Source organism: Pithys albifrons, chromosome 25 (genome assembly GCF_047495875.1).
Source record: "Pithys albifrons albifrons isolate INPA30051 chromosome 25, PitAlb_v1, whole genome shotgun sequence".
In the NCBI taxonomy this organism is placed as follows: domain Eukaryota; kingdom Metazoa; phylum Chordata; class Aves; order Passeriformes; family Thamnophilidae; genus Pithys; species Pithys albifrons.
In genome coordinates this window covers 4,971,906-4,983,814 of record NC_092482.1, presented here as the reverse complement: position 1 = coordinate 4,983,814, position 11,909 = coordinate 4,971,906, and the positions used below count along the sequence as shown (strand labels likewise).

Below are 11,909 nucleotides of genomic sequence, written 5' to 3'. Positions count from 1 at the left end.
GGGGCCCAGGGGGTCCTGCACCTGGTGGGGGGATAAATCAGTGCCTGATGGGGGTGCTGAGGGTTGGGAAGCAGAGTGGGATGTTCCTGTTGTGACTCTTGGGAATGTTCTGTGCAGGGTTAAAAGCTGGACTCGATCATCCCTGTGGATCATATTCCAACTCAGAATATTTTGGGAGCACAAGGAGAGCTGGACCTGCTCTACAGCTCAGTCTTGGTGGGGGATGTGGTTGGGGCAGCAGCCTGGAAAAGGAAGATCATGGAGTATCCCAGAATTCAGGGTCCCTTCTGCTCACCATGAAGCTGCAGGAAGAGAGAGTGCTCAGGCATTGGAATGGGCTGCCCAGAGAGGTGGTGGATTCACCATCCCTGGAGGTTTTTAAACACAGATTGGCCGTGGCACTGAGTGCCATGATCTGGTAAAGGGACTGGAGTTGGACCAAGGGTTGGACTCGATGATCTTGGAGGTCTTTTCCAACCCAATCCATTCTATGATTCTATGAAGTGGGGGGAGATGTTCCCTGCCTCTGCTACCTCCCCAACCCCACCTGGGGTGACAGCTCTGCTCTGACACCATCCCAAGAGCAGAATTCCTGGCAGGAGACCTCAGGGCCTGTGGTCTTCAGGGGCTCAGACAATGCAGAAAGGCAGGAGCACCTCAAATCCCCTCCTGGTGCCCCCACTGGGCCTGAGGCTGCCCTGCATCTCCTCTGGGGTCCTGGTGGAAGGGGAGGTTTATCCTTCCTGTGCTCTGGGATGGGCAGATCTTCCTCAGTGTGGCTCCTGCTGAAGCTGGAGGAGAAGCCCCAGATGTGGAGCAGGAGGGTCATAGAATCATAGAATGGATTGGGTTGGAAAAGCCCTCTGAGATCATCAAGTCCAACCCTTGGTCCAACTCCAGTCCCTTTACCAGATCATGGCACTCAGTGCCACGGCCAAGCTCAGCTGAAAAACCTCCAGGGATGGGGAATCCACCCCCTCTCTGGGCAGCCCATTCCAATCCCTGAGCACTCTCTCTGCAAAGAATTTCTTTCTCATCTCCAACTTCAATTTCCCCTGGCAGAGCTTGAGCCCATCGTGCCCCCTTGTCCTATTGCTGAGTGCCTGGGAGAAGAGACCAACCCCCAGCTGGCCACAACTTCCCTTCAGGGAGTTCCAGACAGTGCTGAGGTCACCTCTGAGGGTCATGTTGGGTTGCAGGATGAAAGCCCATCTCCTGCAGCTGGGAGGCCCCTGGGAGGCAGCAGGACTGGCTGGGCAGAGCAGAAGGGGAGGAGAGACATCCAAAAGCAAGGCTGAGTTTGGTGGGAGACCAGGCTGGTGCACAGAGGTTTCCACACAGAGACAGAAAGGGAAGAAGGAGGTGAGGAGTGACCTGGAATGGGGTGGACAGGAAGGGTGGGCTCAAGACATGACCCAATCTTAGCTTTAATAGGAGAATAATGAGGAGGTCAGGAGGGTGAAGCAATGGGGATTGCAACACCCCTGGTGGACGCAACCCCTGAGCCCTCTCTGGGTCACTGGTCAAACTGGGGCACTCTCCAGTTGCCACCATGGGGAGCATCACTTGGCCAGAGCCCGGGGGCATCTTGGCACCCACAGCAGTGTGGCCAGGGGGGAGGTGTGGGTGGCAAGAGCAGCTGTGGGCACGGAGGGGAGCAGAGATGCAGAGGGGCTTTGCTGAGGGCAGGTTGTGCCACATGAAGGGCTGGGTTTGGCCCAGGGGATGTGATACCCCTCCCAAGTGTGGCATAAGGGGATTGTTTGCCCCAGAGACTGTGATGGGAAGGCACAAATGGATCTTGCTGCTCACAGGGCCCTGACCTGAGGGTCAGAGTCCAGCCGACGGGTCTGGGCAGCAGAACGTGCATGTCCTTCCTTTCCCCATCTCTGGAAGTATCCAAGGCCAGGTTGGATAGGGCTTGGAGCAACCTGGGCTGGGGGAAGGTGTCCCTGCCCATGGCAGGGGGTGGAACAAGATGAGGTTTAAGGTTCCTTCCCACCCAAATGCTTCTGGAACTCTGTGGGTCTATGATTTGGGCCATGGACCTGCCAGGCTGGAGATGCTGCTGGTGGCTGAGACCAGGCCACAGTTACTTCTGCAGGGACAACCTCTTGGTTTGTGAAAGCAGGACTGGAGTTTCCTCAGGTCTGGTTCCTGTGTGCCCAATGTGAGGGCAAGAGAGTAGAATGAGAGGCTAATTACACCCTGTGGTGCTAATTGTACCTGCGAAAACACCTAATGCAACGCGGCCCCTGCCTGCCAACTGGGGCAAGGGCTGGTATCTCCTCTGGGCAAGGGCTGGGGTCTCCCCCAGCCCAGGGTGGGAGCAGGGGGTGGCACAGCTCAGCCCCCAAGGCACTGCTGGGGCATTGCTGGCAAATGGGAGGGTAAGGGCAGAGGGGCTCCATCTTCCCAAATTGGTGGGAGCAGAGAGATGGGGAGCACTGGCACCACTTGCCTGATGTTGTCCCAGTTGGGGAGGCATCTTCCAATAATCTGATACTCCACAGGGTGAGGTTTGGGGATCAGTCACAGTGCCAGCAGGTAACTGTGACAAGCCTGGCTGGGGTGATGGGCACAGACCATGCTGTCTCCACCAGCTGAGACCCCCTTTCCCAGGGTTGGCATCTCTGTGGCCAGGAGCAGTTCCCAGAACACCGACACTTTTGTGGTGACAGATCTGATCATATCAATTTGGAGTCACCAGGAGGGCACTCCCCCTGCAGTGACACCTCGGGTGACTCAGGGTCCCAGCGCTGACTCACTGCCCTCCCCACCCTCAGTGGGGTACCCTGCTGCCCATGGGGGCTGGGCCATGCCAGGGCTCTGCACAGGCTGAGATTCACACCGTGCCTTCCCCTGGGCCAGCCCCAAACACCCACACACCGATACACCTGATCCACCCGCCACGCTCCTCAGCACCCCCAGTGCCACTCGCCCTCCTCCTGGGGACGTGGGCTGAGCTCCCCAGCATGACTGAGCTGGTCCTGCTGCAGGGGCTGCTGCTCCTCCTGCTCTTGGCAGTGCTGCTGTACCACTACAATGCCACCTTCCACTACTTCTGCAAGGTGGCCTTTTTCAACTGCTGGATCGTGCTCGTGGCCACCCTGCTGTCCCCATACGCGGCTCTTCGGGGACGCTCCGTGGAGAACATGAAGTGAGTATGGCCTGGGGGTGTGGAGATGATGTGGAGATGGCTGGGCTGGGCTGTGGTGGAGGAGCTCCTGTGGGTTTGTGGACACTCTTTTTCCAGCTCAGGCCTTACCCACAGTTGTATTACAGGTGGTGGTTGAGCCCCAGGGCCATGGGGAGGGCTGTGGTCATGTCCATGTGGCAATGAAGGAGCATCTGCATCTTGTGGTGTGGTGAAGACCTGCTGGTCAATGCCCAGGGAGGGTTACACCTCGAAGAAGGTGGCCAGCCGGGGCGGGATTTGGGATTCCTGGGGCAAGAACTAGAGTGAAATGGTTCATTTTTGGCCATGGCAAACCTTGGGCTATCGCTTGGTTGGGTGACCTGGGGGTTGGCAAAGACTGGAGGTACCACCATTAGCAGGGTGCAAACACACCCAGCACTGTCTCCTCATCCAGGTCTTGCCCTGTGGGAGCCTCAGGGGTGATGCTTTGGCAGAGGGTGGTGAGGTGCTGGCACTACCCAGAGAAGCTGTGGCTGCCCCATCCTTGGGAGTGTCCCAGGCCAGGCTGGACAGGGCTTGGAGCACTCTGGGCTGGTGGGAGGTGTCCCTGCCCATGGCAGGACTGGGTGGGCTTTGAGGCTCCTTCCAACCCAAACCATTGTGGGATTCTGTGGGTCTGGGCAGTCTCGGTGCCATCAGCTGTGAGGTGTGCCACAGCCATGTCCCCATGAGTCGTGCCCTCGTGCTGTCACTCAGGGGTGGCAGCAGCCGAGATAACATCGCTGTGCAACACGAGAGGAAGGTCTGGTTGCTTTCAAGGGTGTTGCAATCCCCTTGCTGGATTCCTGGGCACGATAACATACCAGAAGGGATATAATTATGTCAGAGTGAAAAATATCTGAGCTGGAGGTATTTGCTGAGCTCGAGCCATCACGTATCCCGTGCTGATGGATTGTGGCCCTCGGCAGGAGTGTGGTCAGAGGGCTGATGTTATCGGCGTGTTGTGCAGCCCGGTCCTTGCTGTGCAGGAATGCTGTGCACACACACACACACCATCCAGGGCTGCCCCAGCCCCGGTGCCAACGCTTCCGGCTGGGTGGCAATACCCGAGTGACGCCGAGGTGACTCATCTGCCTTATCTCGCCCCACCGGCAGCTCGCAGCCAAACTGCACCTCAGCAGCACGCCCGGCGCCCTCTGCTCGGGATCGCAAAGCCTCCGGCTCGGAGCACATTCCTGGCATTAGTCCTGGCTTTGGGGCACTGCTTCTCTGCTGGGACATCTCTGAGCCTGCAGGCTCGGGTGGTCTGATACGAGGGACCCTCGAACCATCGAGCCTCCCTCTCCCCTGTGCCTGCCTCTACTCTGCCCTCCAAACTTCTCACCTCCACCTGGTGCTGAGCCCTTTCCCTCTCCCCTGTGTGTTCCTGGCACAAGTCACCGCCAGATGTGGGGACCCTGGCACGGGTGCCCTCAGTGCTGTGGGTTGGACAGTGCTCCATTTCAATACCAAACGTGTCCCAGCGTTTCATCTCCATTGCGGTGCTGTAATCCCTGTTGCTCCCTCCTCCCTCCATTCCACTCGTTATTCTCACGCTGGGCATCACCTTTCACTGCCATCCCCTGCCTGTCCAGCCCTCTCGAGGTGTGACATCACTGTGTGACGCCACACAAGTCAAACCTCCGCCTCTCCCGACACTGCGGGTCCGGTGAAGGTATTTGTGATTTCCTCTAAGGAATGTATCTGGGTGGGGTTTCCCTTCCCTTCTCCCTCCACCTGCATCCCAAATCTTGCTGCCTGCAGTGCTGCTCTGCAGAACCACTCACTGGAATTGTCTCTGTGGACCTGTCTGTCTCAAGACTGTCCCTCTCTGTGTCCATCTCCAGTGCTTGTCCATCTCAGCACCTCTTGGTGGTGATCCAGCCCCTCTGGCTTCAGGTACCTGCAGTGCTGGGGCCTGGCTTTCCAGCTCACACACAGATCTAGCTGGGCACCTCTGGGAGCCTCCAGGTGAAGCTTACCTGGCCAGAGGCAGCTGTCCTCTCTGGCATGTGGTCATCTCTCTTCCCCCTTCTCTCTTCCCCCTTCTCTCTCTTCACTTCTTTCCCTTTCCCTTTCCCCTTTCCCTTTCCCTTTCCCTCTCCCTTTCCCTTTCCCTTTCCCTTTCCCTTTCCCCTTTCCCTTTCCCTTTCCCCCTTCTCCCTTTCCCCTTTTCCCCTTTCTCTTCCCAAACCTTCCATTCCTCTCGCATCTCCCTTCTCTTTTTGCTTTTCCATCATCTCTGGACACCAAAAATCCTGGTTTTTCCCTCCCACCATCTTGTGCTGGTCCCTCTCCTCCATCAGCAGCTCCAGAGCAGCCTCTGCTTCTGAGACACCAAACCTTCACCTCGGGGGTGGGTACAGGGTTAGTTGTGACTTACACAGGCTACAAACGTGCTGGGGAAAGCAAACCAACCCTGAGACTGACCATGGATCCAGCAGACCACGAGCCCAGCCCCAGCCTGGCCCCTCCTGCTGCCTGGGCTGGGCAGATCTGCTGCCCACCCGTGTTCTCTCCACAGGCTCCTCCGTGCCGCTCTCCTGCCCCTCAAACGCTTCTATGGCATCAAGATGCAGGTGTTGGGCTCCGAGAACCTGAACCTCAAGGAGCCCTACGTGATAGTTTGCAACCACCAAGCTTCCCTTGACCTCCTGGGTACGTGCAAGGGGGCAGGGGGGGTAAAGTAAACAATGAATAACGGCGGAGGAAAAGGGACACCACACACAGATCGTTGTGATCGAGTGAATGCCATTTATTGCACACTGCACCCAGTTCATGTGGGGTTAAAGCTCCACTCTATGGGCTACACTGAACCTCACACCACTTACCTGCAAATCCCCTTTGGTTATAATCCATTATCTCACAAGTCCAATGTTTTGGTGAACTCATCCTGGTTGTTTCCATGAACACCCCTGGTGTGCTGTGAGAAACCTGCAGGGAGTGATTTCTCCTTTGCCAGACACCAGCAACTGTGGCCTTGCACGTTCTCAGCTGCTTTCAGTCTCACACGGTCTTATATTGCTCACCCTTGAGTTTTCTGTACCTACAGGGGGGTGCCCAGCACTGTGTGGGCAGCTTTTGGGGCACTGCAAGGGTGGACCAGCCTCACTTTGGGGGTCCCAGGGAGCTCAGCACCAGGATTTGTCCAGGGCAGGGTGGTGGGCTTGGTCCAGAAGTGCTGGTGTGATGCTGTGAATGACCCTGTCCCCAAAAACAGGACTCTGAGCCACGTTAGTGTAGGGTAAGATAAAAAGTAAAGGTCCTTTAACAACACAGGGCCTACAGCCCACAGGAATACAGGGTGACATCCATGTGCCCCAGTTCTTGTTTCCATGGCTTTTATAATAAGATCCCTCCAATCATTGCTTTACACATTTCTCAGTCCAGCCCCAGTCCCACCCAACCCCTGGAATTGGGTCTGGGGTTGTCAAGACCCTCTGTCTTCATCAGCTCTTCTTCCTCAGGCACACGAAGGTCTCTTGGAGCTCATCCAGTTCTGGCTTTTGGGTCACTCTGACCTGTGTTTATGTTTCATTCTGTGGGCCTTCTGATATCCTTCAGCTCTGCCTTGGAAAGGAGTCTGAACAAGATTAATTAACTAAAGGAATTTGAGCTCCCTGTTCTGGGACAGGGGTAGTGATAGAAAGGCATTAAACTTAAACTGTTAGAAATATTAACCCTCTAAAAATCTACAACTGCTGTGTTCCTAAAATCTACAAAATGTGAAAATCAGAACAAAAACCCCTTTGGCATCAGTGGGACATGGGTGTGCCGTGGAGAGAGGGCTGGGACAACAGGAGATGATGCCAGGTGGGCACAGCCCAAGGGCTGAGTGGTTCTGGAAGCCACTGGGCATGACTTAAAGTCCTTTAAGTAAAGTTTAAAAAGAAATCCGACCTGGTTTTCTATTAGGGTGTAAATGACTTATTAATCTGTCTGCACTGATGTAATCTGTCCTCTCTGGAGGGTTCCTCTCTGCAGAAATCACCTCTCAGGGATGGAAAATATATTCCTGATACTCAACTGCTTTGTCCAACCTTGGGAAGCTTAAACTTCCAAGCAGCAAAGAATCAAGAATTGGAATGGGCTGCTCAGAGAGGGGGTGGATTCCCCATCCCTGGAGGTTTTTCAAGTGAGCTTGGCCGTGGCACTGAGTGCCATGATCTGGTAAAGGGACTGGAGTTGGACCAAGGGTTGGACTTGATGATCTCGAAGGTCTCTTCCAACCCAATCCATTCTGTGGATGTGGCACTGAGTGAGAATCCACCACATCTTGATCCAACCCCACTGTGATCACCAGCCCAGGGCACAGAGTGCCCTGGGCTGGTGATCACAGTGGGGTTGGATCAAGGGTTGGACTTGATGATCTCAGAGGTCTTTTCCAACCCAACTGAGAAGAGCAACAAGGCTGGAGAAGGGACTGGAGCACAAGTGCTGTGGGGAGAGGCTGAGGGAGCTGGGGGTGTTCAGGCTGGAGAAGAGGAGGCTCAGAGGTGACCTCAGCACTGTCTGGAACTGCCTGAAGGGAAGTTGTGGCCAGGTGGGGGTTGGTCTCTTCTCCCAGGCACTCAGCAATAGGACAAGGGGGCATGATGGGCTCAAGCTCTGCCAGGGGAAATTTCAGTTGGAGATGAGAAAGAAATTCTTTGCAGAGAGAGTGCTCAGGCATTGGAATGGGCTGCCCAGAGAGGGGGTGGATTCCCCATCCCTGGAGGGTTTTCAGCTGAGCTTGGCCGTGGCACTGAGTGCCATGATCTGGTAAAGGGACTGGAATTGGACCAAGGGTTGGACTTGATGATCTCGGAGGTCTTTTCCAACCCAATCTGTTCTGTGGATGTGACACTGAGTGAGAATCCACCACATCTTGATCCAACCCTACTGTGATCACCAGCCCAGGGCACTCCGTGCCCTGGGCTGGTGATCACAGTGGGGTTGGATCAAGGGTTGGACTTGATGATCTGGGAGGTCTTTTCCAACCCAATCCATTCTATGATTCTGTGATTCTGAGCTGATTTTTCTGCTGCAAACACTGTGGGGTTGGGCAGGTGTTTAACACCTCTCCCATCCCTCCTCCAGGCATGGTGGAGGTCATTCCTGAGCGCTGTGTGCCCATTGCCAAGAAGGAGCTGCTGTACATGGGCACCGTGGGCTGGGCCTGCTGGCTCAGTGGCATCATCTTCATCGACCGCCACAGGACAGAGGCTGCCATCGATGTCATTGCCCAGACAGCCAGGACCATGTGGCGTGAAAACGTGAGGGGGAACTGGCAGGAACACCTGTGGGGCTAAAGGGGGTGAGGGGAGGGCTGATGGAGAAGGTGCCAGGGTGCTCTGGCTGAGGTCTGTTTGTTTTGTGGAAGGAAAACTCTGTATCTAATAAGATGTGCTGGTTTAAAGGTGAACCAGCAGGGGAAATGAACTCACCACGAGAGAGATTATAAGTCAGAGCTAAAATTTAATAATAATATTACAATAACAACACTGACACACAAGGGAAATTGCTTTCAACTCACAAAACCCCAGCAGTATAACCCAGTGTCCTGGGGCACAAACCCAAGGGGGTTTGTTTGCCCTTGTGCTGAGACCCCTGTGGTTCCCCCAAGTCCAGAGCAAAAGGAAAAGAAAAACCTGTTGGTGCAGGCGAGGGCTGTGGTCTGGGCGAGAGCGGGGATCTCCTCCTGTCGAGGTCCTGCTACTGCTCTGGATCCCACGAGAGGTTCCCAAGGTCTTCTTACCCACCACTTATGTACCCTCAGGGAGCACCCAGTCCCTCCCCCTGGGCGGGGACTCACCCAATGGGTGATTAACTCTGGGAGCCAGGGGGTGTTGAACTGTTGATGGCCCATTGGCAGCTCCGCCCCCCTCAGGCTGGGTGTGAAGGTGATAATGGCTCCCTGGGCAGCTGCTGCTCATGGCCCATTGACCTTGGGAATGAATAGAGGGGGTAGAATACACAGCTTTGATCACCCCCACACAGGGTTAGCTGGTCCCTCCTGCTGAACTAGGACATAGGGTTATAGAGAGGTGTGTTTATTCTGAGCCCGGGGACATGGGGGAAGCTCCTCCAAAAACCTGCACCCCTGGCCGAGTTACAACTGCTTTGTATGCAAGTAAATGATACATATTTATTATTTCTTCATGTATAAACATTATTTTCTTAGAGAGGGCTGGGTTATTATAATGAGTTTCAAGAACTGATTTCAGTTTTCTCCCCCTCATGTCACTCCTGCCTGTGCTTTTCCTCCTGGGAATTCAGGGCAGGGTCTCTGGTGGCCTTTGGGGTCTTTGGCTTTTCCTCCTGGGAATTCAGGGCAGGGTCTCTGGTGGTCTTTGGGGTCTCTGGTGGTCTTTGGAGTCTTTGGCTTTTCCTCCTGGGAATTCAGGGCAGGGTCTCTGGTGGTCTTTGGGGTCTTTGGCTTTTCCTCCTGGGAATTCAGGGCAGGGTCTCTGGTGGTCTTTGGGGTCTTTGGCTTTTCCTCCTGGGAATTCAGGGCAGGGTCTCTGGTGGTCTTTGGGGTCTTTGGCTTTTGATCCTGGAAATTCAGAGCAGGGTCTCTGGTGGTCTTTGGGGTCTTTGGCTTTTCCTGCTGGGAATTCAGGGCAGGATCTCTGGTGGTCTTTGTCTTTTCCTGCTGGGAATTCAGGGCAGGGTCTCTGGTGGTCTCTGGGGATGAATTCAGGTGTCTTCCTCTTGTGAGCTTTTTACTTTTTGCTCAAAACTGCTTCAAATCAGACTTGTTGGCAACTGTAACTGGTCTAATTGGTGAATTTCTCTACTTATCTTGTTCTTTTGACATGTTTTCTGATTTATCTTCACTTCATGGGGCATCCAGGCTGTTTTAATTGGTCCAAGTGGCTCTGGGGCCTCTTGGTGTGGCACCTTCAAGGACAGGTCTGTACCTTGGGAGTTTTGCTGTGTGTTATACAGTGAATTCTATACTACAAAGAAGCAAAATAAGCATAAATGTTAAGTAAAATAAGCATAAGCAAAATAAGTATAAGTAAAATAAGCATAAGTCCCCCCCCTCCTCTGATCACATTCTCCCCCCTGTCCCATCCCATGCAGCTCCGAGTGTGGGTGTTCCCTGAAGGCACCAGGAACCCCAACAAGTCCATGCTGCCCTTCAAGCGTGGGGCTTTCCACCTGGCAGTGCAGGCTCAGGTAGGAGCATCCTGATGTTCTCTGCAAGGCTGGACTCCATGGTCTCAGAGTTCTTTTGTAACTGAAACGGTTCCATGATCCTCCACCTCTGCTCAGCCTGGATGGAGCAGGGTGGAGATGCCACCCTGGGATGGTGGGATGGGGGTTTTTTGGTCCCCTGGCACAGGCACTTGGGGTGGGACAGGGACCTGCTGAGGCCTGGAGATGGAGTCCCACCTGGGGAGGGGATCTGGATGACAGACACCCCTGACCCTCCATGTCCTACAGGTTCCCATCTTCCCCATTGTGATCTCCCCATACTGGGACTTCTTCAGCTCCAAGGAGAAGAGATTCACATCTGGTAAGGGATGGACAAGAATTCCCATGCCAGGAGGCAGAGCTGGCAGTGGGGAGGAGGCACCTTGAGATGTGGGGAGGCAGTTGGTGGTGGTAAAGGTGGTCTGTGGTGGTTCCTTAACATCAACCCCGACCTTTCCCTTCTCTCCCAGGGACGTGCACCATCCGAATCCTGCCCAAGGTGGAAACGCAGGGCCTGAGCCCACAGGATGTCCCCAGGCTGACCGAGAGTGTCCGCCAGGCCATGGCTGATGCCCTCGCTGAGATGTCTGTGAACCACCACGGGCACCAGGGCAGGGGCAGGGGCAGCCCCCCGTGTGAGGAGGACTCAACTGGGACCACTAATTAAGCAGAGGGAGCGAGTCCCTCGGGGACACGAGGGAGGTGGCACAGCCAGAGGCTGGGCCGTGCTGTCCCCTTGTCCCCTCAGGATGTGTCCACCAGCCCTGCCACCGCCCCGGCAGGACGGTGCCCTCGTGCAAGGGGAGCAGAGCAGTGCAGGATGGGGGCCAGGCAGGTCCCCAAAAACAGAGCAAGGTGCCCCCCAAGCCCCCTTGTTAAGACTGTGCAGTCCCTCTGTGCCCCAAATCTGGGACTGTTTCTGTCCCCCAAATCTGGGGCTGTGTCTGTGTCCCCAAATCTGGGGCTGTGTCTGTGTCCCCAAATCTGGGACTGTTTCTGTCCACCCAAATCTGGGGCTGTGTCTGTCCCCCAAATCTGGGACTGTGTCTGTCCCTCAAACCTGGGTCTGTGTCTGTGTCCCCCAAATCTGGGTCTGTGTCTGTGTCCCCAAATCTGGGGCTGTGTCTGTCCCTCAAACCTGGGGTTGTGTCTGTGTCCCCCAAATCTGGGACTGTGTCTGTCCCCCAAATCTGGGACTGTGTCTGTCCCCCCAATCTGGGGCTGTGTCCGTCCCCCGAATCTGGGGCTGTGTCTGTCCCTCAAATCTGGGTCTGTGTCTGTGTCCCCAAATCTGGGGCTGTGTCTGTCCCTCAAATCTGGGGCTGTGTCTGTGTCCCCCAAATCTGGGAGTGTTTCTGTCCCTCAAATCTGGGTCTGTGTCCGTCCCCCGAATCTGGGGCTGTGTCTGTCCATCAAACCTGGGGCTGTGTCTGTCCATCAAACCTGGGGCTGTGTCTGTGTCCCCTGAATCTGGGGCTGTGTCTGTGTCCCCAAATCTGGGGCTGTGTCTGTGTCCCCAGATCTGGGGCTGTGTCTGTGTCCACCAAAT

General features: G+C 55.3%; 1 protein-coding gene across 1 annotated transcript; it reads left to right on the top strand.

The window, feature by feature from the left end:
* The first annotated feature begins 2,975 nt into the window (after positions 1-2,975).
* AGPAT1 (1-acylglycerol-3-phosphate O-acyltransferase 1) lies at positions 2,976-11,027 on the top strand. The gene is made up of 6 exons (XM_071577021.1): positions 2,976-3,160; positions 5,703-5,836; positions 8,258-8,433; positions 10,247-10,342; positions 10,610-10,682; positions 10,831-11,027. The coding sequence occupies exons 1-6, from the start codon at positions 2,976-2,978 to the stop codon at positions 11,025-11,027; spliced, it is 861 nt and encodes a 286-aa protein (XP_071433122.1).
* Positions 11,028-11,909: the final 882 nt, after the last annotated feature.

Excerpts from the sequence above, each read along its gene's own strand:
- AGPAT1 (XM_071577021.1), top strand. The coding sequence starts at position 2,976 with ATGACTGAGCTGGTCCTGCTGCAGGGGCTGCTGCTCCTCCTGCTCTTG. Across the intron at positions 3,161-5,702 it reads CGCTCCGTGGAGAACATGAA|GCTCCTCCGTGCCGCTCTCC; the intron begins GTGAGTATGGCC and ends TTCTCTCCACAG. Across the intron at positions 10,683-10,830 it reads GGAGAAGAGATTCACATCTG|GGACGTGCACCATCCGAATC; the intron begins GTAAGGGATGGA and ends CTTCTCTCCCAG.